This window comes from Balaenoptera physalus, assembly GCF_965194825.1.
Source record: "Balaenoptera physalus genome assembly, chromosome: 14".
In the NCBI taxonomy this organism is placed as follows: Eukaryota; Metazoa; Chordata; class Mammalia; order Artiodactyla; family Balaenopteridae; genus Balaenoptera; species Balaenoptera physalus.
This window is the reverse complement of record NC_138893.1, coordinates 1,806,182-1,833,941: the sequence shown is the minus strand read 5'-3', so window position 1 is coordinate 1,833,941 and position 27,760 is coordinate 1,806,182. Positions and strand designations below refer to the sequence as shown.

Here is a 27,760-nt window from a genome sequence, read left to right as displayed (position 1 = left end):
TTTCAAACTGTTCTGGGAAACCCCAAGGTCCTACAGAGAAGATTCTGGGACTGCCAGGAGGTGAAATGGGTGATGAAGTAGGATAGGAAGCCAAGGGCTCCTCACTCCCTTTCCACTCCAGACTAGTTCCACTTCGACCTGTTTTATGTATTAAAAGGCCTACATAAAATTTTATTTGGAAACAGGGCTCTGCTGCTGAAACAAAAGTAAACCATTGTACTATTGTCATTTCAATGCTGGTTACTGATCAGAAAAATACTTGTTTTTTTCTGACACTGGAACTAAACCCCATGAATCAATCCAACTAATCTATACACTGTGAGAGGACAGAGACTAGCCTTCATCCTCATCTTCATATGCCCAGGCAGCTAGCAGAGTCCTACCTATGATGGCGATTAGCAAAGTGTTGGCTGAATACATGTTGTTTTTCTCCCCAAAATAATATATAAACAGAACAAGTTATCAGAACAACTTCCCAGGAAGTTCAGGGCAGAAAATTAAACAGACTATTTACACTGCAGTTGATAAGACTTGTGGTACATTTAGTCCTATACTTTCTGAGTTCTCCAGTCTAAGTTTTTTATTTTAGTAATTGATTTGGGTTGAAATCAATCTCAAGGGTAATCATATCTCCAAATTTTCACTGAATTTAATTTCTTGGGATGTTTGCTACATGACATAGTAAAGGTGTTGAAGTACACCGGGCATGCTATTCTAACTTCCCTGAGAAACTCTGAGTGATTGATTTTGGGATGATAAGATCTCCGCTCTCATAACTGACTACTTAAAAAACACTTTTGGTATTACGAATGATAAAAACAAGCAAACAAAACCCCACCCAAACCAAACCAAATACACAGCTGAACTTCCGCCAGCAGGGAGCAGGAATCGTGGAACCCACTCAAACCCCTTGGTGTGGACGCGTGTCAGTGAGGTTTGCTCTGGGCCCCTGCGTGCTTCCTCCCTTCAGTCTGTTCACCCTCTGTGTCACTCTTCACAGCCCTTCAGGCCTCTCCTTCCTTCTTGCCTACTGAGAAGAGAACTTGAGAAACCCAGTCACGCTGAGATGCTGCAGGTGGAAGCAATTTAATGTGTCACCCTCCCCTTGCAAAAAGGCTGGCAGGTAAGAAAAATCAACTCAGTGGTGTCACATTAGTGACCTGGACACCTGTGAGAGGTTTCTCTCTTCTTCAAAAATTTTTTTATAAAGCCAGGGGAGGCTTGATCTTCTCAGCACCTTTACATTGACAAAGCATGACAGATAAAATGGCCCCTGCCCTCCATGAACTTGACATGTAGTGGTGACATTTATAGGTTGTTTTTCTTCTTCTAGAGACAATTTAATGATGTGCATGAACCCCAATACTAATTGTAGTTACTTCTGACCTTGCTACTCTAACAGAGAATAAGCCAGATGTGATCTGGATATACTAAGCCCATATGGCAGATTTCTTCAGCTACCAAATAAAAGGTAAATGCTTCAGCCTGACATTCAAGGCCTTCCATGACCTGAGTTCACCTGCCTAGTCAACCTTATTTCTCACTAATTCCCAACCATACACAATTAAACCATTTCAAGCCCTTGGCATACCCTATATTTTTATGCTTTTTAAAAATATATACTGCCATGGAAACCAATACCCCAAAACCGACTGGTTAAGATAATAAACATTTGAGAGACCTTCAAGATGGCAGAGGAGTAAGACGTGGAGATCACCTTCCTCCCCACAAATACATCAGAAATACATCTACATGTTGAACAACTCCTACAGAACACCTACTGAATGCTGGCAGAAGACCTCAGACTTCCCAAAAGGCAAGAAACTCCCCACATACCTGGGTAGGGCAAAAGAAAAAAGAAAAAACAGAGACAAAAGAATAGGGACGGGATCTGCACCTCTGGGAAGGAGCTGTGAAGGAGGAAAGGTTTCCACACACTAGGAAGCCCCTTCACTGGCGGAGATGGGGTGTGGGGGGGGGGGAGCTTCGGAGCCACGGAGGAGAGCGCAGCAACAGGGGTGCGGAGGGCAAAGCAGAGAGATTCCTGCACAGAGGATCGGTGCCGACCAGCGCTCACCAGCCCGCGGCTCGTCTACTCACCCGCCGGGCGGGCGGGGGCTGGGAGCTGAGGCTTGGGCTTCGGAGGTCGGATCGCAGGGAGAGGACTGGGGTTGGCGGCGTGAACACAGCCTGAAGGGGTTAGTGCACCACGGCTAGCCAGGAGGGAGTCCGGGAAAAAGTCTGGAGCTGCCCATTGTTTCGCTGTGCGCGAGGAGAGGGGATTCAGAGCACCACCTAAACGAGCTCCAGAGACGGACACGAGCTGCGGCTATCAGTGCGGACCCCAGAGACGGGCATGAGACACTAAGGCTGCTGCTGCAGCCACCAAGAAGCCTGTGTGCGAGCACAGGTCACTCTCCACACCGCCCCTCCCGGGAGCCTGTGCAGCCCGCCACTGCCAGGGTCCCATGATCCAGGGACAACTTCCCCGGGAGAACACACGGCGGTCTCAGGCTGCAGCAACATCACGCCGGCCTCTGCGGCTGCAGGCTCGCCCCGCATCCGTACCCCTCCCTCCCCACGGCCTGAGTGAGCCAGAGCCCCCTAATCAGCTGCTCCTTTAACCCCGTCCTGTCTGAGCGGGAACAGATGCCCTAAGGCGACCTACACGCAGAGGTGGGGCCAATCCAAAGTTGAACCGCAGGAGCTGTGCGAACAAAGAAGAGAAAGGGAAATCTCTCCCAGCAGCCTCAGGAGCAGCAGATTAAATCTCCACAATCAACTTGATTGATGTACCCTGCATCTCTGTAATACCTGAATAGACAAGGAATCATCCAGAAGTTGAGGCGATGGACTTTCTTGTGATTTTGTCTGTATAGCTTTGCTTTTACCGTTTTTCCTAGGGTTCTGTCTGTCTGGTTTTTTGGTATAGTTTTTTAGCGCTTGTTATCATTGGTGGATTTGTTTTTTTGGTTTGGTTGATCTCTTCTTTCTTTCCTTCTTTTTTTTTAAATTACTTTTCAATTTTTTTTAATTTTTAATAATTTTTTTATTTTATTAATTTTCCCTTCCTTCCTTCCTTCCTTCCTTCCTCCCTCCTTCCTTCTTTCTCCCTTTTCTTCAGAGCCGTGTGGCTGACAGGGTCTTGGTACTCCAGCTGGGTGTCAGGCCTGTGCCTCTGAGGTGGGAGAGCCGAGTTTAGGACACTGGTCCACCAGAGACCTCCCGGCTCCATGTAATATCAAACAGCGAAAGCTCTCCCAGAGATCTCCATCTCAATGCTAAACCCAGCTCCACTCAACAACCAGCAAGCTATAGTGCTGGACACCCTACGCCAAACAATGAGCAAGACAGGAACACAACCCCACCCATTAGCAGAGAGGCTGCCTAAAATCATAATAAGGCCACAGACACCCCAAAACATACCAAGGGACATGGTCCTGCCCACCAGAAAGACAAGATCCAGCCTCATCCACCAGAACACAGGCACCAGTCCCCTCGACCAGGAAGCCTACACAACCCACTGAACCAACCTTACCCACTGGGGTCAGACACCAAAAACAAACGGGAACTATGAACCTAGAGCCTGTGAAAAGGAGACCCCAAACACAGTAAGTTAAGCAAAATGAGAAGACAGAGATACACACAGCAGATGAAGGAGCAAGGCAAAAACCCACCAGACCAAACAAATGAAGAGTAAATAGGCAATCTCCCTGAAAAAGAATTCAGAGTAATGATAGTAAAGATGATCCAAAATCTTGGAAATAGAATGGATAAAATACAAGAAACGTTTAACAAGGACCCAGAAGAACTAAAGAGCAAACAAACAATGATGAATAACACAATAAATGAAATTAAAAATTCTCTAGAAGGAAGCAACAGCAGAATAACTGAGGCAGAAGAACAGATAAGTGACCTGGAAGATAAAATAGTGGAAATAACTACCGCAGAGCAGAATAAAGAAAAAAGAATGAGAAGAATTGAGGACAGTCTCAGAGACCTCTGGGACAACATTAAGTGCACCAACATTAGAATTATAGGGGTCCCAGAAGAAGAGAAAAAGAAAGGGTCTGAGAAAATATTTGAAGAGATTATAGTAGAAAACTTCCCTAACATGGGAAAGGAAACAGTCAATCAAGTCCAGGAAGCACAGAGAGTCCCATACAGGATAAATCCAAGGAGAAACATGCCAAGACACATAACAATCAAACTATCAAAAATAAAATACAAAGAAAAAAGCATTAAAAGCAGCAAGGGAAAAGCAACAAATAACATACAAGGGAATCCCCATAAGGTTAACAGCTGATCTTTCAGCAGAAACTCTGCAAGCCAGAAGAGAGTGGCAGGACATACTTAAAGTGATGAAAGGGAAAAACCTACAACCAAGATTAGTCTACCCAGAAAGGATCTCATTCAGATTCGACAGAGAAATCAAAACCTTTACAGACAAGCAAAAGGTAAGAGAATTCAGCACCACCAAACCACCTTTACAACAAATGCTAAAGGAACTTCTCCAGGCAGGAAACACAAGAGGAGGAAAAGACCTATAATAACAAACCCAAAACAATTAAAAAAATGGTAATAGGAACATACATATCAATAACTGCCTTAAATGTAAATGGATTAAATGCTCCAACCAAAAGACATAGACTGGCTGAATGAATACAAAAACAAGACCCGTACATATGCTGTCTACAAGAGACCCACTTCAGACCTAGGGACACATACAGATTGAAAGTGAGGGGATGGAAAAAGATATTCCATGCAAATGGAAATCAAAAGAAAGCTGGAGTAGCAATTCTCATAGCAGACAAAATAGACTTTAAAATAAAGACTACGACAAGAGACAAAGAAGGACACTACATAATGATCAAGGGATCAATCCAAGAAGAAGATATAACGATTGTAAATATTTATGCACCCAACATAGGAGCACCTCAATACATAAGGCAAGTGCTAACAGCCATAAAAGGGGAAATCAATAGTAACACAATCATAGTAGGGGACTTTAACACCCCACTTTCACCAATGGACAGATCATCCAAAAATGAAAATAAATAAGGAAACACAAGCTTTAAATGATACATTAAACAAGATGGACTTAATTGATATTTATAGGACATTCCATCCAAAAATAACAGAATACACTTTCTTCTCAAGTGCTCATGGAACATTCTCCAGAATAGATCATATCTTGGGTCACAAATCAAGCCTTGGTAAACTTAAGAAAACTGAAATCATATCAAGTATCTTTTCTGACCACAATGCTATACGACTAGATATCAATTACAGGAAAAAATCTATAAAAAATACAAACACATGGAGGCTAAACAATACGCTACTAAATAACCAAGAGATCACTGAAGAAATCAAAGAGGAGATCAAAAAATACCTAGAAACAAATGACAATGAAAACACGATGACCTAAAACCTATGGGACTCAGCAAAAGCAGTTCTCAGAGGGAAGTTTATAGCAATACAATCCTACCTCAATAAACAAGCAACATCTCAAATAAACAACCTAACCTTACACCTAAAGCAATTAGAGAAAGAAGAACAAAAAAACCCCGAAGTTCACAGAAGGAAAGAAATCATAAAGATCAGATCAGAAATAAATGAAAAAGAAATGAAGGAAACAATAGCAAAGATCAATAAAACTAAAAGCTGGTTCTTTGAGAAGATAAACAAAATTGATAAACCATTAGCCAGATCATGAGAGATTACTACAAGCAACTATATGCCAATAAAATGGACAACCTGGAAGAAATGGACAAATTCTTAGAAAAGCACAACTTCTGCAACTGAACCAGGAAGAAATAGAAAATATAAACAGACCAATCACAAGCACTGAAATTAAAACTGTGATTCAAAATCTTACAACAAACAAAAGCCCAGGACCAGATGGCTTCACAGGCGAATTCTATCAAACATTTAGAGAAGAGCTAACACCCATCCTTCTCAAACTCTTTCAAAATATAGCAGAGGGAGGAACACTCCCAAACTCATTCTACGAGGCCACCATCACCCTGATACCAAAACCAGACAAAGATGTCACAAAGAAAGAAAACTACAGGCCAATATCACTGAAGAACATAGATGCAAAAATCCTCAACACAATACTAGCAAACAGAATCCAACAGCACATTAAAAGGGTCATACACCAGGATCAAGTGGGGTTTATCCCAGGAATGCAAGGATTCTTCAATATATGCAAATCAATCAATGTGATACAACATATTAACAAATTGAAGGAGAAAAAACATACGATCATCTCAATACATGCAGAGAAAGCTTTTGACAAAATTCAACACCCATTTATGATAAAAGCCCTGCAGAAAGTAGGCATAGAGGGAACTTACCTCAACATAATAAAGGCCATATATGACAAACCCACATGCAACATCGTTCTCAATGGTGAAAAACTGAAACCATTTCCTCTGAGATCAGGAACAAGACAAGGTTGTCCACTCTCACCACTAATATCCAACATAGTTTTGGAAGTTTTAGTGACAGCAATCAGAGAAGAAAAAGAAATAAAAGGAATCCAAATCAGAAAAGAAGAAGTAAAGCTGTCTCTGTTTGCAGATGACATGATACTAACTAGAGAATCCTAAAGTTGCTACCAGAAAACTACTACAGCTAATCAATGAATTTGGTAAAGTAGCAGGATACAAAATTAATGCACAGAAATCTCTTGCATTCCTATACACTAATGATGAAAAATCTAAAAGAGAAATTAAGGAAACACTCTCATTTACCATTGCAACAAAAAGAATCAAATACCTAGGAATAAACCTACCTAAGGAGACGAAAGACCTGTATGCAGAAAACTGTAAGACACTGATGAAAGAAATTAAAGATGATACAAACAGATGGAGAGATATACCATGTTCTTGGATTGGAAGAATCAATATTGTGAAAATGGCTATACTACCCAAAGCAATCTACAGATTCAATGCAATCCCTATCAAACTACCAATGGCATTTTTCACAGAACTAGAACAAAAATTTTCACAATTTGTATGGAAACACAAAAGACCCCGAATAGCCAAAGCAATCTTGAGAAAGAAAAACGGAGATGGAGCAATCAGGCTCCCAGACTTCAGACTATACTACAAAGCTACAGTAATCAAGACAGTATGGTACTGGCACAAAAAACAGAAACAGAGATCAATGGAACAGGATAGAAAGCCCAGAGATAAACCCACGCACCTATGGTCACCTTATTTTTGATAAAGAAGGCGAGAATGCACAATGAAGAAAAGACAGCCCCTTCCACAAGTGGTGCTGGGAAAACTGGACAGCTACATGTAAAAGAATGAAATTAGAACACTCCCTAACACCATACACAAAAATAAACTCAAAATGGATTAAAGACCTAAATGTAAAGCCAGACACTATAAAACTGTTAGAGGAAAACATAGGCAGAACACTCTATGACATAAATCACAGAAAGATCCTTTTTGACCCACCTCCTAGAGAAATGGAAATAAAAACAAAAATAAAAAAATGGGACCTAATGAAACTTAAAAGCTCTTGCATAGCAAAGGAAAGCATAAACAAGACGAAAAGACCACCCTCAGAATGGGAGAAAATATTTGCAAACGAAGCAACGGACAAAGGATTAGTCTCCAAAATTTACAAGCAGCGCATGCAGCTCAATATCAAAAAAACAAACAACCCAATCCAAAAATGGGCAAAAGACCTAAATAGACATTTCTCCAAAAAAGATATACAGATGGCCAACAAACACATGAAAGGATGCTCAACATCACTAATCATTAGAGAAAGGCAAATCAAAACTACAATGAGGTATCACCTCACACCTGTCAGAATGGCCATCATCAAAAATCTACAAACAATAAATGCTGGAGAGGGTGTGGAGAAAAGGGAACCCTCTTGCACTGTTGGTAGGAATGTAAATTGATAGAGCCACTATGGAGAACAGTATGGAGGTTCCTTAAAAAACTAAAAATAGAACTACCATACGATCCAGCAATCCCACTACTGGGCTTATACCCTGAGAAAACCATAATTCAAAAAGAGTCATGTACCACAATGTTCATTGCAGCTCTATTTACAATAGCCAGGACATGGAAGCAACCTAAGTGTCCATCAACAGATGAATGGATAAAGAAGATGTGGCACATATATACAATGGACTATTACTCAGCCATAAAAAGAAACGAAATTGAGTTATTTGTAATGAGGTGGGTGGACCTAGAGACTGTTATACAGAGTGAAATAAGTCAGAAAGAGAAAAACAAATAACGTATGCTAACACATATATATATGGAATCTAAAAAAATATATGGTTCTGGAGAACCTAAGGGCAGGACAGGAATAAAGACGCAGATGTAGAGAGTGGACTTGAGGACATGGGGAGGGGGAAGGGTAAGCTGGGATGAAGTGAGAGAGTGGCTTGGACATATACACACTACCAAATGTAAAACAGATAGCTAGTGGGAAGCAGCCACATAGCACAGGGAGATCAGCTCTGTGCTTTGTGACCACCTAGAGGGGTGGGATAGGGAGGGTGGGAAGGAGACGCAAGAGGGAGGAGATATGGGGATATATGTATATGTATAGCTGATTCACTTTGTTATAAAGCAGAAACTAACACATCATTGTAAAGCAATTATACTCCAATAAAGATGTTAAAAAATAATAATAATAAATATTTATTATCTTATTATCAAATTTCTGCAGGTCAAGAATTTAGGAGGTGCTTAGCTGGGTGGTTCTGGCTTGGAATTTCTCCGGAGGCTGCCATCAGGCCTAGGTTTGTGGATCCGCTTCTGAGTGCTCGTTCGAAAGCTGGTGCTGGTTGTGGGGCAGAGGTCTCAGTTTCTCTCTACATGGATCTCTTCCAGGACTGATGGAGCGTAGTTGCTGGCTTCCCTCAAAGTCAGTGATCCACGACAGAGTGCTTAGGTATAAGCCCTCCTTCATATCCTAGCCTCACAGGTCACACAGCATCACTTCCACCGTCCTCTAGTCACTGGAAGTGAATCCCTAAGCCCAAATTCAAGGGGAGGAGAATTACGTTCTACCTTTGAAGAAGTGTGAACGAATCTGTGGACACATTTTAAGCCACCATGATCCTCCTGCCCCACTGTTCCTTCTGTTCCCTGTGCGGAAGGCCCCTTCCCGTATCTGCAGAGCCCAATCCTACAACACTTAGCAGCATCCCTGGTCCCTTCCTACCAGATTCAAGCAGCACTCTGAACCTCCGTTGGGGCAATCAAAAATGTCTCCAGACACTGCCAAATATTCCATGGTGAACACAAATTACTCCTGATTTAGAACCACAGTTCTAGATGTTAAGTTCTGTGATTCATTTTTTCACCCCAATATTAAAAAGTTTTAATATGTTGATGTAGTCACTACTCTAGGAGAATAAAACTTTATTCTTTCAATCTTTATGTTGCTGAGGACCCTGACTTGTCCTGTCCAACCTTCCTTAGGCCCCCTTCATTCCTCTGGATGATTCTAATAGCCTTTCAATAAAGTCCCCCACCAGTCTTGCTGTTGTTGCTTTTGCTTAAGTTATCACCTGTTGCTTTTTTACCAAAAGGAAATGTAATTAATGAAAACCAACTCATACTTCAAGCCTGGCTCAAATACCCATCCTGCCAGATGTTCCTGGATGGAATTTATCTTTTCCTCCCTTTCATATTTCTATTATAATGCTCTCCACGGCCTGCTAGTAGAGTCAGGTTTACATATACCCAAACCTCCCCTCCCAAATGCCTCCCAGGGCCAGACATGATGCCCAGAATAGTACAGGCTGGATGTAACTGTGAATGAAATCGATTTTCATTGGGGGCTTTAATACAAAGAGATACTCCAAGTGATCATATCACTAGGGAAAAAGAGTTTTCAGGCTAGTCTGGCAAAACTCGCTCTCAATGTTTTTTTGTTATTTCACGTTTATTAGAGGTTGTTGTACAATGAGGAGGTTGATCACTCACTTTGGAATGATGACTGATTACTTTCAAATTCTGTCTCATTCACCATGAGACCTTGGGCAAGTTACTTAACTGTTCTGTGCCTCAAATTGCTCACCTGTAAAGCGGTGGCTATTATAATACTACCTCACGGGGTTTAAAATTAAACAGATCAACTTGGAGCTGCTCTAGCTGATTTAGGAGATTTAGCAGAGGGAGCACCAGAGACTCACTCACTTGGCGTCACCCCCACTGGTTGCAGCCTCTAAGGGCATCACCTCAGGAACCTAGGGCTCTCTAGATTAGCTTGAGACAAACACCAACAGCCATTTCAGTGGTTCTACTGATAATGAAGTTGAACTGGTAAATAATAGCTTACCCAAGGCAAGATGGCTAGTTAATTGTAAACCAGTGACTAGAATCCAATTCTCCCAATTCATAAGCTGTGTGCTCTTTCCACTAACTCTGCCAACTCTAGTCCTGTTGTCAACTACTCCTACTTAGTTTAACTTTTTTTTTTTTTTTTTTTAACTTATTTTTTTGAACTGGCATTAAGGTCCTTCCTGCCTGTGGTCCAACATACCCTACCTTTCCCCTACTGCCACTTTTACTTCAGCCATGCTAATCTGCTGGTTGATTCTTAACAACAGGCTAACTGCCTATCCAATCCATTCCTTTCCACAAACTTCCATGACAACTAATCTCCCTTAAATTTGAATGGTATAAAATTAAACTCCTCCAGAAGCCTGTTGGATAAATTGACTTCTATTCCACTTATTTCCCCTAGATTTGAAAAATCTGCCTATTATGACTTGTTCTCACAGCAAAGATATTCATAGTATATAATTTTGCACTGCTTAATTCATCATTTTAGTAGTAAAAAGATACAAGGCCTTTTGCACTTGTCGAAAAATTGCTGTGTAAAAGTTCTCATACCCCTCACGGATCTCTCATAGCACTTAAAATCAGATGCTTAATTGTGTTACACTGACTGTTCTTTTATATTGCCCACTGTTATTTTATGTATTATTTAATCTTTTCAACTAATTTTTTAAGTTCACTGATGGTAGGTATGGATTGTTTTAAATGTCTGTATACAGATATATTTATGTTATATACACAGGAGGCAAGTTTAAGCAGTAATCTATATCGATATTTTCTAATACAGTTGATCCCACCAACAACAATGTGAACTTCTCCGGAATAAGTATTCTTCTTAATCTTATAAACTCCAAGAGTGCATAACATAGGGTTCTTATATTAGGACAGTGAGTATATGGACATATTTTAGGTATCTCTTATGTACTGTAATTCCAGTATGTTCTCATCAAGCAAAAAATAAAAATGGGACAAGGGTTATAATTTCTTTTAAGAATATATATGTATTGGGGCTTCCTTGGTGGCGCAGTGGTTGAGAGTCTGCCTGCCAATACAGGGGACATGGGTTCGAGCCCTGGTCTGGGAGGATCCCACATGCCGCGGAGCAACTGGGCCCGTGAGTCACAATTGCTGAGCCTGCACGTCTGGAGCTTGTGCTCCGCAACAAGAGAGGCCGCGATAGTGAGAGGCCCGCGCACCGCGATGAAGAGTGGCCCCCACTTGCCACAGCTGGAGAGAGCCCTCGCACAGAAACGAAGACCCAACGCAGCCAAAAATAAATAAATAAATAAAATTTTAAAAAAGAGTCAATTTGTATTTGTAACCTAAAATATTAAAAAAAAAAAAAAGAATATATATGTATGTATATACACATATCACACACATATATATCAGCTGTATCTTTTCATTCCTTTCTTTCTACATTTGTTTCACTCTACATGTAAGGTCGTAAAAACAACTGAAGGCCCTGGGCTATGTGTTACATGCATTATCTTACTGAGTAATCACAACTATCCTATGAGGTAAGTACTATTTCTAGCTTAAAGATTAAAAAAAAAAACAAAAAACCCCCCCAAACTTAGATGAGGTTAAAAAAAACCCAGCCCCAACACACAGCTAGGTCATGGCAGAGCTAGAATTTAATCAAGGTCTAATTCCGGAAATCACACTCTTAACTACCATGCAGTGTGACCCAGGGCAAGTCTCCTACATTACATTTGTTTAGTGGGGTTACTAGGAGGACTATTTTAAGGATTAAATGAGTTAATTCATGTGCTTAGCACAATACCTTACACATAATAAAAACACAATAATCCTCCCTCATTACTATTATGACAGGGTTAAAAGTCAAATAAGACATGCTCCCTACCCTTGAAAAATCTAACTTGCGGTAGGTGGCAGAATTTTTAAATGGCCCCCAAGATTTCCTGCCCTATGAATATGATATCATGCCTACGACTATGTTACATTATAGTCAAAAGAGATTTTTCCAGATGTAATTAAGGTTACTAATCAGTGGACCTTGAATTAATCAAAAGGGAGATTATCCTGGTGGGCTACATCTAATCACATGAGCCCTTAAAAGGCAGTTTTTCTCCAGTTGACTGTGGATAGGAAAGTCAGACAGATTCAAATCCTCCTTAAGGAGAATTTGGATGTGTCAGGTTTAATGAGCTGTTGCTGGCTTTGAAGATTGAGGGGGCCACGTACAAGGACTGGAGGGTGGTCTCTAGGAGAGTGACCCTTGGCCAATCAACAAGCATGAGAAACTGAATTTTGCTGGCAACCTAAAAAAGACTGGAAGCGGATTTTCCCAGAGCCTCCAGATTAGTGCCTAGCCTGGCTGACACCGTGATATAAGCCTTGTGGGATCCTAAGCAGAGAACCCATTGAAGCCCATCCAGACTTCTATTCCAAAGAAATATGAGATAATGAAAGGGTGTTGTTCTAAGTTGATGGTAATTTGTTATGTAGGAGCAACAAATTCATAAAATTAATACATAGGGGAATACAGAAATACAAACAAGGACTTAGGCTATAAATAGAGGTACGTATAAAGCACGAGGAAGGAGTATAACTCCACCTAGATGGGGAGGTTGAGGAGGGTACAAAGTCTTTGTGAATTTAGTGGTGCTACCATTTTGAAGAATGAATAAAATTTGCTGACTGTGGGTTGAGAGGAGAATGCATGAAGAAGAGGAGCAGAAAAGATATTCTAGGCAAAGAGAGGACAGCATAAGAAATGAAGAGCAAGTAGAAACAGCACAGATTGTTGAGGCAATGTCCAAAAGATGAGAGCACAAGAGGAAAGTGCCTAGAAGGGAATGGCAGTCGAAGCTGGGTTGTGATGTTTCCTGTAAACTGTGGAAAGCGGTTTGGACTTTGACTCTGCTAGCACTGGCAGCACATTTTAAAAGAATCTTTTAAAATTAATTGAAAATATCTGGATTGAAGATTTGACAGGGTACATGTATGTATATGTATGTATATACTTCTACTTTTATATGTAATAAATATAAAACATATGTTTTAATACTTAAGGTGAATAGATGGATAACTCTTGATACTTTTTCTCCCCTTTAAGGTAAAATTAAAATTGCTGCAACTAATTAAGTTGAAAATATGTTTTCAGTTGGCTAAATTCAACAAAAATATATCCATTCACACAAAAAAAATTTGTCTTCTTTTCAGTAAACAAAAATATATCTTGATACAACACTCAGAAAAGTATTCATTTTCAGCAAAATGATCTATTTTGATATCTTGCAACATGTTTATGATACAGAATAATTATGTATATATATAAGATCTTTTCAATCTATCTCTCCTTTAGTAGTTACATTAAGAGATTACCACATCTCTCAAAGCAAATTGCTGCAATTTAAAACACAATTTTAGCAAGATTTGGAATGACTTTGCCTATCAAACATGCCAGGATTGGTATTTTTTCCTATCTTGAGATAAATAAAAATGTTAATATTTCTTTAATAGTTAAATTTATGTTATTTGAACCTTAAGGTATTTTGCTTATCTGAGCACACTGATTAGCAGTCCTCTCTCCTTAGAGAAAGGGACGTTTCTTCTAAAAAGGAATGTTAAATATTTCTGGTCACACTACAGATTTAGAAGTAAAATGCTGAAATAATATATTTGAGCCAGGATTGCTCATTTCTCTCCCTCTTCCCTGAGGTGCTCCATGGGAGTAAATTAAGTACTGAGGGAGGTGCATTAAAATGAGTCTCCTTGTGGCTAACAGCAGCTGAGTATCCTAGGTCCCTAATTTATTATCAGAGTAACTTAAGCTCTGGGGAAATTATGCACCACTAACCTAAAAACTAAGGTTACATCAATGGATTTTCAGAAGAGTACAGTGTAAGAGGATTATATACAACATTGTAATAAATGTAAGTTATACAAGGCTATTGAATATTAGTCTTACAATAATTAGCACCAGCTGCTGGGTAGTATGTCTTTCTCTGTTTAACCTGATTTCACAACACTGTTTACGTCTATCAGTCTATAGCCCAGAGGGGGTACCTAAAGGAAAAATCTAGAAAATGTTTTCATGAATCACTTCTTCTAAAATATAGAAGTTTTAATCACATGACCTTGGCTTCCTTATCAATCTCTAATACTTAAAAAAATATATATATGTATCCATGATATAATACTTTTTAATCCAGAAGCTTGACCCGCATTTAATTAAAAAATAAAAATTATAAACAATGCCAATGATACAAGTATGTCATAGAAAATAACATACCTGACCATATTTTCAACTGCAATCTCGTCTCTTAAAAATTCAAAGGTAACACTTTTCTAGTATTAACTTAGAATATGCATGATACAGAATAAACCATTTTCATTATAACTATTAGCAATGAAGCAGTTACACATAAACATGTAAACATTTACAAATAGTAATGTCTTTGAAATGTAAATGCAAAAAGTCAACTCTATCTACATTGTAGTTTAAGACTAATAGAACACCAAAGACAACTATGAGAATATAAATGGTCATCAGTTAAAGTTTAATTACTGTTCAATAATTCACTCTTTAAAAAGACAACGAGTTTTGATAAATTCTAACCACAGGTACAGATATTTTTCCTGCCAAAGCACTTCTCTTGCTCATGGTGCAGCATTCTATCTCTATCTAGTACGGTTGTTCCTCGTTCAAGGTAACACAGGTGATTACATTCAAATGGCATTTAACATAAACTACACCAAACTGCCCTATAATTTCATTTTGTACTGAATTAATTAACTTCTCAGTAGGTGGCTGAGGAGCTGAACATAAGCCTAAAGAAATACTTGACTGCTTAACCTACCTTACATGAATTGTCTCTAAATCAAGGCAGCTTCCATTTTAATAAACAGTAGCCGGTAAAATACATTTAGTAGGAACCTAAAGGGTAAAGATAAGGCATTTATAATAAATGGATTTAGTTTTCCCACGTACATGCACGTCCATTTAAAAGAAGTCAGGGGGCCACTGCAGACAGTTAGGGAGGATTTAACAAAACTAACCAAGAGTTGGCATGCCTGATATTTTTAAAGACTGTTTACCTTAGGAGGTGTGCATTTATAATAACAAAATGCTTTCTCTGTCCTTGCAAGATGTTTAAATAAAAAGCTCACTACTTTGTAGCAGTTAAAATACTATCTTAATGATGTTTTAAGTAATTTATATCCCAGAGCTTGAAATGTAATTTTCTAAGATATTATTATCAGATCATCTGAATTATAATAAAATACCTATTCTTTCTATTATGTATCTCCAATTATAACATTATTATCAAGATCTGACAGCTAACTCCTTGTTTCAAGTTTATAGTCTTCATATATCAAGAAACAAATGAAAAGGACAAACAAGGAATGTAAAAAGCCAGCTCATAAAAAGCTGAAATGTTTTTATTACATGGTATATTTTTCTCTGTCATAAACTTCCGGTTTAGGAAATGAGAAAACAAATCGTTCTTTTGACAAACTCCTTGACAAAGTGTTTAACTCAGTATTTTTAGATTTTTGTTTAACTGTGGAAGGAAGAAAGGAAGGGAGAGAGGGAGGGAGGGAAGGATCCTTAACTTTTTATTATACCTTTCACGGGGAGTGGAGAGTGGGGAGAACTAACATCTAATGAGTACCGTGTCAAAAGAAGTACAGCTGAAGACTACAGTCAGATTTTAAAGGCTTTGTAACATACAGTAAGATGGGACCCCAGAAACAGCCTAAATAATTTTGGGGGGAGGTGGTCCTTGGTCAGGCTTCGCCTAAATGTTTCTAGGAAGATGGGCTTCAGGCTTGTTTCAAAGTGCCCACTAAGGGCACAACTGCTAGGTAATTTCTCTAAGAACAAATTCTGTTTCCTGTACAACTTAAATCCTTCTTGATATAATACGCATAAGGAGAAATGACAAGAATATAATTTGGAAGTTTTAACACTGGTTTGTTCTAAGGAAGGCTTTAACTAAAAAAAACCAAAAAAACAAAACAAGAATGCTTAGATGCCAGTTTCAGAAACAATTTTTCCTGCAGCATCTTCTAGCTCAATAATTTAGTGGCAATGACAGTCAAAATGCTGTCAAAAACAGCAGTGAGGTTTACAAAATAAACAAAAATAATATCCATTAGATTTTTAATGTCATTTACTGAATTGGCAATCACAACTGAGATTTACGAGAGCCTTCTAGTTAGAAAAAACAAATTAATCCTACCTTTTTAGGTTTTCATACACTTGATTGTCTCTAAATTCTATCAGGCAAGCATATAGGATTTCCTTCTCATCAAATGCTATGTCTATCCTGGTGTCGCCAGCCACAAGAGACCTTTTGTATCATTACTCCCTTGAGTCCCAATTCTTACTAGGAGTCCTGGGTAAACACAAAAGTAACCTGGCAGTTACATCATTCTACATAAATGAAAAAAGACTCTGCTATCTAAAAATAATGAAAGGCTCCATTTAAATTAATGTTATTTTTTGTCAAGTGTTCATTTTACTTTGAAATAATGTAGTTCTGATCCAAATAGAGTTCTTACAAGCTTTAAAAAGATCTCTAGAGATTATACACAGGGCAGTAATTTAATTCTTATATTTTCATTTGTTGCAATGACATTTAGGGTTCAGTGTGATTTGAGATTTTTAGTGCTGTTGCTGACACCTTATGGAAACTGCTTTATTTTACTTGGAAATTCTGATTAGATTTTTTAAATTGTCTAGCTGTTGTTTATAAGAAGCATAATTATTAAGAAAATGGATTTTTTTGTTCCTTTGAGGTATTCATTCTGTTGCTATTTATTCATCACTTGATTTCATAATCTTGTTTGTGTCACTATGATTAGTTGCTATGGAAATTACCTCCTATGGAAATGATTCCAATGTCATTATTGTAAGAGTATGACTTTTAATGACAAATATCAGTAGCAGACATGAACCCTTACAAGAAAAAGGAAATCTAATTAAAATCTTTTAGATGGATTAATTCTGAAAATTATTATCATGGCCAACTTTTCTGATATTTTCAATCAGCCATCTGCTTTTTATATAAGTACTGAATGAATCTTAAGGTGTTAATCAGCTACTCACTTCCCCAAATGCCAATGTCACAATAGAAATTAGTACCATGCATAGAAAAGCAGAAGTAAAGTACATTTCATCTACCTGTTTCTTAAACTAAAAAATGTTTTGCTTTACTTATGAGAGTTAATGTCAACAGGATTTCAGGGCTCATCAAGGAAACAACTTTGAAGAGCACATTACATATTCCCTTTAAAAATGAAGAATTTAATATTCCAAAATTTATCTCAGGAATCTGAAAGGTCACTGAGTTAACTAGTGAGTTAAACAATAGATGAGAGCCAGTGGACCATTAGATGAGAATTCCAGAATGCTAAGAAGAAATTTTCTTGGGTGGATTCTATAATTTGTGGTTTGAATAAAACTTTTGAAACATTCCATTAGTATTAAAATCCTCACAATGAGAATATGGCTCTTATTTAACACATTTTAAATTACTAGACAATCCTTCCCCAAAGAAATTTTAATGCTTTCTTCTGCCTAGTGCTTGTTCACTGCCTGGTACTAACTTAGGAATAAATTAACCCTTCCAACAATTGGGATATTGTCTAGAAACTGCCTCCTGCACTCTGCTAGAGAAATCCATTTCTTCATTATAAAACATTTTTTGCACCTAATAGCTTATTAATTATCGATGTAAATCACTGTCATATTTACCTACATAATTACATATTACTACATCTATAGTGCTTCTGAATTAAGCCTCACAGTTACAGATTTTGTTAAATGTCTTAGACATTAAGGGTTTTCTACACGTGTGCCTGCAACCATGATCTAGGGTCCAAAATGTCTTTGACAGATTTCTGCCGTGGAGCTGGCACTGGCTTGGCTTCAAAATTGGTTTTAGTGTCTGTGTGCTCACCATCAGTTAAACTACTTTTCCTGGCAGGAAGAAGTTTTCGAGGAGCAGCCATTGGTTTCTGTAAGTGATGCATTAGGGTTGATAATTTGGTATCCAAAGGCGAGGTCTGAGATACACTTGTTTTTTCCCAGTTGTCCTTAACCAATTGATCCGTGTTGCTCTGTGTTTTTAAGCTGAATGCAGCTTTACCAGAAGGAGGAAGGGGAGCTCGTCTCTTTTTCCCTTTCCCATCATGTAACTGCTTGCTTGCAGGAGATAATACCTTTTTCTTGATGACAACTTGGTGATTACCATCAAAGAGTGTGGCCCAAGGAGGTGGTGAGGATTCTTCATGCTGACCAATAAGGAACTCTCCATTTGTCTGTTCAATTTTTTTTTGTATTATATCAGTTAAACTTTCAAGTTTTATAGGTGAATCAATGCCTGTAATAATTTTAAGAAAAAAAATACATGGAAAAAAATTCAAAAGCAGTATATGCTTTGCCCAAGAAAGTTATTACAATATGTTATCTAAAATAGTTATCAAAAACAGACTAGGATAAGCAAGTTTTTTTTTTTTTAATGTGTTTACTTGTAAAACTAACCAAACTAATGGAACCAAAAAATAAGGAGATCATGTACTGTGCACTGCACACGCACACACACACTTAAAGATATTCCTAAACAAATGTGTAAAATCCAGCTTTCAAAGGAGTGGAGCTACATCAGAATTTTTTTTGAATTCTACAGGTTAAGTATTTCTAAAATATCTTTTGTTGGATTTAAAATCTATTCTGACTTCTAGGTAAGAGTGGATTCCCTTTTATAAAACCCTGATATGTAAACTGGGAAAATGTAACTGGATTAGTATTCTTTCAAGTAGACCAGCAGTCTCTGTAATAGGGGAAAAATCCAAAACAAAAAACCCATGGAAACAGAGTGAAGCCCTAATACCACTTTGGTTATCATCCTTGGGAAAAACAGAACACAGATAAACATCTATTACATGATATATTCAAATGTGTAAACTCAAATGTTTCATTTTAAATCCAGCATTTTAAGGTATATGTAAGTGCAGGGACACTGGTGGAAAAATACACTACAATTTAGCTCTGACTTGTGCTTGTTCACAACACTATTCACTGAGGCAATCCCACAAAGACAAATACCCTTCAAAGTGTGGGAAAATGGAATATTAATAAGTCTAGAAATTTTAAATTTTCCAAAGTATTAAACTTAACCAATTTTTTGGCCTGAGATGAAAGGGTCCATTTATTAATATTCATTTATCAATGCTACTTTAAAACAAATTTAATAAAATATGGAAAAAATTACTGAACATAATTATATTTTAGAATCTCAAGTTTACATTTCAGAATTTTCATCAGCTACTCAGCTAATATTTATTTTCAGTGCACCCTTATTCATTTTGAAGCCTTAACATTTTTGTTTGATCTTAAGCATTCAAACTATGAAAAATGTGTATTCATTAATTTTGTATTAATTCATCTATTAAACATGAGTTCCTTAGACTATAATCATAGTCTTTTTTCATTCATTTTGACTGTGCCCTGAAAATTTTAGCATTTTAATGTCAACAGAATAAGCTGCTTGAGTAAGGACAATGTTGTTTTTGTTACCGTGCAGCTTAGAAAAGACAAACCCCACTTACTCATATCATGGTAGACTGAGGTTGCCTCTTTTGTCAAGAACAAAGGTGGTTTCCGTGGTGACATACTCTCAATTTTCATAAGTTCTTCACAACAATGCTTCCATTGGCCTAAGAAAGACAGAAAAAGGCAGGCTAGTTTAAAACATAAATGTGAAGATGTATATTTAATTTTCAACAGATATTAACACATTTTTTGCTTTGAAAAGTAAGTGAATTTATAAAGCATTATCTTAAAGAAGCTATAAAATCCTAGTACTTCCCATAATGTCAAAGTCTAAGTCTAGGCATAAAAGTACTCTATTTTAAATATAAATCTCTATGAACAGATATTAAGCTAAGATCTGTAGGCTATTAAATACTATACTACTTCACTAGATGGTCAATAACTAAAATCTCTGTTTACCGCAAGGTTTGTATAAATTCTCTCATTTTAAACATTAAATAAAAACATCCAGTATTTAAGACAGTTGAAAGGTAAAAATTAACTGAAATACAGTTACCTAGAAGGAAGTAGAAAAAAACATAAGGAGTAGTGGTTCTCAAAAATGATTTTAACTTTGAAAATTTTAATTAAGAAATAAGAATTGCTTATATAAAAATGATCTCTTAAGATGATTATCATGCCCTTTCAAAAATCAGGAAACTAGAAAAATGCTGTATTTTCATTTTAGTTAGGGTATATAAAAACCTGTTACTATAAAGACAGATCACTCAAAATTCTAACCGGATCTAATCTGTTTTAGGAAGGACACTTTAAATAAAGCCATTAGGCATTCAGAATAATAATAAAAATACTCTTGAATAAGTTGTTTCAATTATTAAGTTAAAATTTAAAAGTGTGGACAACATTAATTTTTCTTGTAATTATGTTTTACTATGTTCATCTCAAAATAAAATTCTCAGATTTATTTCTCCTGAGTGGGTGTAAAAAAAATTTAACCTTTCTGTCTTTATTGTGGACCTGCATGCTGGGTAACAGCTGTGCTATAAACTATGTGTCTATATATTCATTATAAAAGTAAGTTATGGAGGTTTACCATTCTTATATTCTATCTTACATTAGCAGAAAAGTAAATGTAATATACACGTGCCTTTTAATACTGATTTATGATCTATATTTCTCTTTTATTAATTCTCAACCTCCATATTCAATATCCAACTTATTTTCCATGGCTTAAAAATTAAAGACACTTCATGTTTAGTCAAATTATCTATTTTTGTTGTTTTAAGTCTAATTTACTGTCATGTTAATAAGGTAATACATGCATAAATTTAAAATCCACCACCTAATAGTTAAGAAACATAAAAAAAACCTTTCACTATGCTTAGAAACATAAAAAATAGTTAAGAAACATGAAAAAAAAACTTTCAGTATGTTTTATTACAATGCTAAGTATAGAATATGGTGAAAATTTCAAAATAACTCACACAGCAATTTATAAAGGGAATAAAATCTTGAGTTTGAGGCTTCAAAGGTTGTTCTGTAGAATTTAAATCTAGTAGGATCTGAGATCTGATAACTTATTCCTCCTTTCTACTTTTTTAGATGAATATGTAAAAGCCAGCCTTTCCTTCTTGGGGGCAGGAAAAAAAGGCCTTATCTACTGGGAAAGTAATGAAACACTAAACCAGCAAACAATTCTCTGTCAAACCTTAGACAAGTTATATAGTGCAGTATTTTTTTCTATATTGATAGATGAAAGCTTTTCATTGTTAAACTGATAGCAGAATACTAATCATGTTGAAAACCGGAATATAAAGCCACATTATCCCATGTATTACAGAGTCATAGGTATAAATGTGGTATGTTCACTGGTCAAGATGTTACAATTAAGCATTTATTTTACCAGTAAATAAATTTTACCATGCACAGGTAAATGTAATACTAATATGCTAACATAAAAATAAAGGCCCAATATGAAATATTAAATGGATACATTTTGTTCACATAAAATCTGTATATTGAAGATGTTTCCCACCATATTTATTGTTACAATGTTCCCAGTCAAGTTAAGCTGCTTATTTAACTCAGTATTTATATTATTAAATATTTGAAAAAAATTTATCTTTGACTCACCATTCCTAGCTCTACCCTATTTGATCGTCCAAAGCAAGTGTCATTCCTCTTTTACATGTTTGTTAGCGCTCAAATATTAAAAATTAGCTATTCCCTCCCCCTTGCCTCCCAACCCTCACTCCTTAGGCTGTTCTTCCACAGGCTAAACACACCGAGTTCCATTAGGGTTTTCTCATGATTTCCAATTATCTCACCCTCATGATTTTACACTCTTAAGCTAAGTCAAGTAATTGAAATTTGTTCTAAGTATTAAATTACTGTTACTTTATTCTGCCCTGGATATCTATCCTCTTTGTTCTACAGATCATATTTCACCTCAGATCACAAGAGGCTACACTTATCACTAGGAGGGTAAAAATTTTAAAGTACAAGTCAATCTTCAGGATAGTATAAACCCTTCCATCTTTGCTTCATATCTTCATATCTTACACAATGAATTCTAAACAGCAAATGTAATAGAACTTATACTTTAAAAATTAGATAGATTGGCAGATTTTATCCCCAAAGCATTAAATACTAAAAAAGTAGCCAGACCTGAGAAACTAGTCGTCATCACTTTCTTATTACTTTGACAGTATAAAAATGTCATGAGCTTCTTATCCCTCTAAGTCCCTCTTTTAGCATGATAATTTTACATAATTTGGGGAATGAAAACATGAGATCATCTAATAGTAGTTGATATCCAGACTATAATATTCTGGCATTTTTACCTTCCTTTACTCCTCCTTCCTGTTTTTGTCTACATAAAAATTATAAAATGCCAGAATCATTTCTAAAAGTAACACAGTCTTTTATAAGACAGACTCTCTAAATCAGAGCATTGAGGAAAGCAGTTAAAATTTTAGCTGTGATCAGCAAATGAAAGGAAGTTGTTGTCTTTTAAGTTACACACCTAAGATCAGCTGAAATTTTAAAATAAAGAAATGTAGCTCATGCTAATAAGCCTGGAACAAATATTTAAATATCTACTGAGTGCCAAAGGATAGTACTTAAGTAAAACAAGTTCTAAAGAATCCAAGAAAGCCATGGAGGGAGTCCTCTGGTTCCCTGCAATAAACCTGTAACCTTTTCAGGCCTCAATTTTCTCATCTTTAGAGCAGTGGGAAAAAACTTCTACCTCACTGGGTTGTTATGAAAAATAAATGAAGCCATATGGTATGTGGAAGGTAATCAATAAATTTAGATCCCTTTTCTTCCCCCTCCTCAACCATCAGTGTAATAACTGACCAGGCCATTGATCAGAGAAGACTTATAAAAATTAATCTGAGGACTGCAGATATTAACTGTTTTTAGGGTTCTCGGTAACAGCTCCTAAGATGTCCTAAAATATCTCCAGGATTATTTCTAGGAGTTGCAGAAATAACTTTCTATTGTTTGGAAATGGCTTTACTTTTCAGTTCTGTAGAAAAGTATTCTAAAGACATAAAATTCTGATTGAATCTACAGTAGGCTTAGTTTGCTTAGAAACAGCCATTATCAATAGTCTACATCTTCAATATACAATTTCAATATTTTCCTATTGATAAAATTCCTCCTTAAATTGAGAATATTAGAACTTCACATATTTTACATACTAGGACTCTATTACGTTACTATCACATTGTTTTTATAATCCATGCCATTGAACTGTATTATTGAAACTGAAAAACCATATGTGCAGTTAAAAAAAAAATCTCTTTGGATAATGTCCAAAATGATATAATAATGAATTGAGAGTTAACAGAAGCCTACATAAGAATGAATCTCCTTTTGAACATTTCAATATTTTATGATCATCACTACCCTAGAGAAGTTTTTTACTCCTCATGTAGCTTACTATCCCTTTGATCAAACACACTGCCTTAAGTAGTTTGACCGAATATTTTGAAAAAATGTGGTCTAGTTGTTTTAGGGACCAGAAGAACTTAAAAGTAACAGGTAAGTATACTAGGAATTCAAAGGTATACTATACTATAATCAGTCATGCACTGGGGAAAGATGGAGAGAAAAAAGCGTCAATGCGTTGATGATATACCACCATTTTATTCAAGAGCATAACAAATTCTTGATACAAACTATACAATTATAATATAATCTTAATATTTGGATTGCTATGTACGTCCTTTCACGCTACATGAATATACTACTAGAAAATCCAAACGTCAACTTACTAAGATCAAAGAGATGCTGCCAGAAGGCTTCCATCCACTTCTGAAGATCTTCTCTGTTGTCAGCCGCAAAAATATGAGTTGTAGCTTGTCCAGCAACAGGGTTGATGACAGAGAAATTATGGATTCTTTTCTTTTTATCCTTATCCATTGCCCGAATTCTGGTTTCCTAAATATTAAGACAAAACTGTTGTTTTACAAGAGACTATTTCTGTAATGATCGAATAAATGTTTTATTGCTTAGCTACCATATTTATACCAGATGCAATTACCATCTTATTGCTGATCGTCTGAAATTTAAAATATGTAATTTTGAGAATTTTCAATATTCAAGCTCATATCTAGAAGGTTATTTTTAAAATGCTTGATATTAAAAATACTTAGTAATATTTCAAAGTATACTACATATAGCACTTATGTTAAATTACATGAGATTAAAACATAATCTCTGTGTTGATCTCTTAGTTTAAGTAGGAGTTTGCTGTCTTTTATATACGTCTTAAAATTTGCAACAAAACAAGTACAGCATGTTATAACTCTTGAGTTATGTTAACTATTTCAACAGTAATAAAATAGAAGAATCAGTAAAGTATGTTTCTTATTCTAATACTCATGCATAGTATACAGTGTTATCAGTTAAAGCAGTAAAACCATAACTTAATGTTTACTACAGCAAAGTTAGGCTTTCATCATTAACACTTATTTCATATGTAACATTCATTTACAAAGCTCATAGGTAAAGATCCACAAAGTAATATAACCTTTATAATGGTAAAAATTATTTTTTAAAATGATGAATGTGGGCTTCCCTGGTGGCGCAGTGGTTGAGAATCTGCCTGCCGATGCAGGGGACACGGGTTCGAGCCCTGGTCTGGGAAGATCCCACATGCCGTGGAGCGACTAGGCCCGTAAGCCACAACTACTGAGCCTGCGCGTCTGGAGCCTGTGCTCCTCAACAAGAGAGGCCGCGATAATGAGAGGCCCGCGCACCGCGATGAAGAGTGGCCCCCACTTGCCGCAACTAGAGAAAGCCCTAGCACAGAAACGAAGACCCAACACAGCCATAAATAAATAAATAAATAAATAAATTTAAAAAAAATACTATAAAAAAAAAATGATGAATGCAACATTTTACAACAAAGGCAATGGTTTCATACACGTTGATAGTCTAAACCTTTTTTCTGAGTGGCACTCGTTATGACATTGTGTGATCCTTCTTGTGTCTATGTGCAAAAGAGACTATTCCCAAGTCACACACAGGCACTGCTAAGTCACATGATAAGCGAGCAACTACATGTAGTTTCCAAGGAATCGTGGAAAAGAAAGTCTGGAATAGACCTATCTATTAAGCAAAGATAGTGATTTGGCTGCCTGGATAATGACTGACATGACATTTTCTACAGCAATGCTGTTCGTTAGAAATATAATGTGAGCCATGTAAGTAACTTAAGATTTTCTAGTAACCACATTAAAAAAGGTAAAATGAAACTGGTGAAAATAATTATGTAATAATTAATTAATATATTATTTTAAAATAATGTTTGTTTTTTTTTTAAATTTATTTTTGGCTGTGTTGGGTCTTCGTTTCTGTGCGAGGGCTTTCTCTAGTTGCGGCGAGCGGGGGCCACTCTTCATCGCGGTGCGCGGGCCTCTCATTATCGCGGCCTCTCTTGTTGTGGAGCACAGGCTCCAGACGCGCAGGCTCAGTAGTTGTGGCTCACGGGCCTAGTTGCTCCACGGCATGTGGGATCTTCCCAGACCAGGGCTTGAACCCGTGTCCCCTGCATTGGCAGACAGATTCTCAACCACTGCGCCACCAGGAAGCCCAATAATGTATTTTTTGTAACCCATATATATTCAAAGTATTATTTTAACATGTAATTGATAAGAAAAATTTGAGATATTTTACATTCTTTTTTCACACTACGCCGCCAAAATCCAGTCTGTATTTTATACTTACAACATATCTCAACTTGGTGCCAACTTAGGCACATCCTAAGTGCCTAACAGCCACTGGTGGCTAGTGGCTACGGTATTGGGTAGAGCAGCTCTAGAGCAGTATGGTTAAGCTTACTGTAATGCGTGTAGAAGAATACTTGGCTAGCAGTTACAAAAGCTGATTCAGAGTGGGAAGAAATTCTTCACTTCATTGAGTCTAGCGTGAAGAAGGTCTGTGTGCAGATACACACACCAAAATACACATTTAATGATGTCTATGTGGACATTATAGAAGTAGGAAAGAGTTTGGAAGAAAAGCTGTTCATTCCCTGAAAACCAGGTAAATATGGGCAGGTGAACACCATACAGACATTACATAAGAAGTTCTTATCTGAAGGAAGGAACTCTTATTCAAAAATCACTTGAGAAAAAATGTATGCTATATAAAGTAGCAACATAACTTTGGAATTTTCAAGTATCCCAAAATATAAGGAGTGATAACTTAGAGAGAGTCTATCCTGTCATTTTTTAAAAAGCAGGAATGTGAGTGTCTTCAGAGGATTGTTAACACTTATGGCCAACACTGTAATTTTATTATAATAGGGTCTTTTTATACTCCTTTATACTTTATACTCCTTGGTAATAAACTTTGTGAATTAACTTTTTAAAGTAATTACTTATACAGTATTTAAAAATGCTGCCTAAATGGCATCTTTGGAGCCTGATAACATGTAATCAACCTCTTTAAATATAAAGTTTATTATCACTAGCAGAGAATGACTTAAGCTCTCAGAAGCATCTTTGATATGCTTCTTTCAGACTAAATGAAAGCTGACTCAGAGATGGAGGGCTGGGGGGACAACCCTCTATTGCTGTTAGTATTAAAAAAAAAAAAAAACACCTAAATGATAAAATATGAAGTATTCTTGTTGCTGAAATTGTGATTCCCTCCACCCAAATCCATTTTAATACAAATTTCTGACTACCTTTTGTATATAGAATTAAAATGGATTCAACTTTTAAATAAGTTGAAATTTTTACAGATGAATAGGTACAATTATTAATAATACCAGGATACCATTTCAAACAAAAATAGCTATGTAGAAAATCTGACAAACTGGGTCATTTATATCCTTCTAATAGAAAATAATACAATAGTATATAAATACTGTACACTCCGTTAACTCTGGTAACCATAAATACCGCTAAATTTTTACAACACGAGAGGTTTTTAAAAGGTGCAAATGAAACACAGATCATCTGAATTAACTTCTATATTTTATCATCCAAAATAATTTAACTAATGGGAAATTTTTTCAACCAAAAAAACTGCATGTCAAAGAAAAAGTGAGTAAACAAAGTTTCTGATAATGTCAGAAAGTTCATGCAATTTTTTTTTTCACTGTGGGCAAAGTATCAATAATAGTGCTCAGGACTTCACTTCCCAAACAAGGAATGGATTAGAAAACACAAGATGAATTTTAGGACTGTTATCATTATGGGCTCACACAATGTATAGATGAGATAAGTATCTCCTCTCAGCAGGGTATGAAAGCAAGCAACTTGGTATTCTTGCCCCCATTATTTACACCAACTAAAATACTGCCTGGTACCCACTAAGTGATTGCAAAATATTTGATGAATAAATGAATAACAAAAGAATAACTCAGATAATGATA

At 36.6% G+C, this 27,760-nt stretch overlaps 1 protein-coding gene and 1 long non-coding RNA gene across 9 annotated transcripts in view; both read right to left on the bottom strand.

The window, feature by feature from the left end:
* The window catches only part of LOC309643168, a 385,106-nt gene that overhangs the window by 101,106 nt on the left and 256,240 nt on the right, over nucleotides 1-27,760 (bottom strand). The window lies entirely within an intron of this gene.
* Nucleotides 1-27,760, bottom strand: part of RTKN2 (rhotekin 2) — a 196,721-nt gene that overhangs the window by 34,973 nt on the left and 133,988 nt on the right. For 5 of the 8 annotated variants that reach the window (XM_082425538.1, XM_082425535.1, XM_082425537.1 and 2 more), the window contains 3 exons: nucleotides 24,147-24,312; nucleotides 19,920-20,027; nucleotides 10,977-18,691 (listed from right to left, as the gene is read on the bottom strand). In XM_082425538.1, coding sequence (XP_082281664.1) covers nucleotides 18,156-18,691; nucleotides 19,920-20,027; nucleotides 24,147-24,312 — 810 coding nt within the window. In that variant the 3' untranslated portion in view covers nucleotides 10,977-18,155. Of the gene's footprint in view, nucleotides 1-6,641; nucleotides 9,016-10,976; nucleotides 18,692-19,919; nucleotides 20,028-24,146; nucleotides 24,313-27,760 lie in introns of those variants that run through there. The other 3 variants (XR_014253553.1, XM_082425536.1, XR_014253552.1) reach the window with 3 other exon arrangements.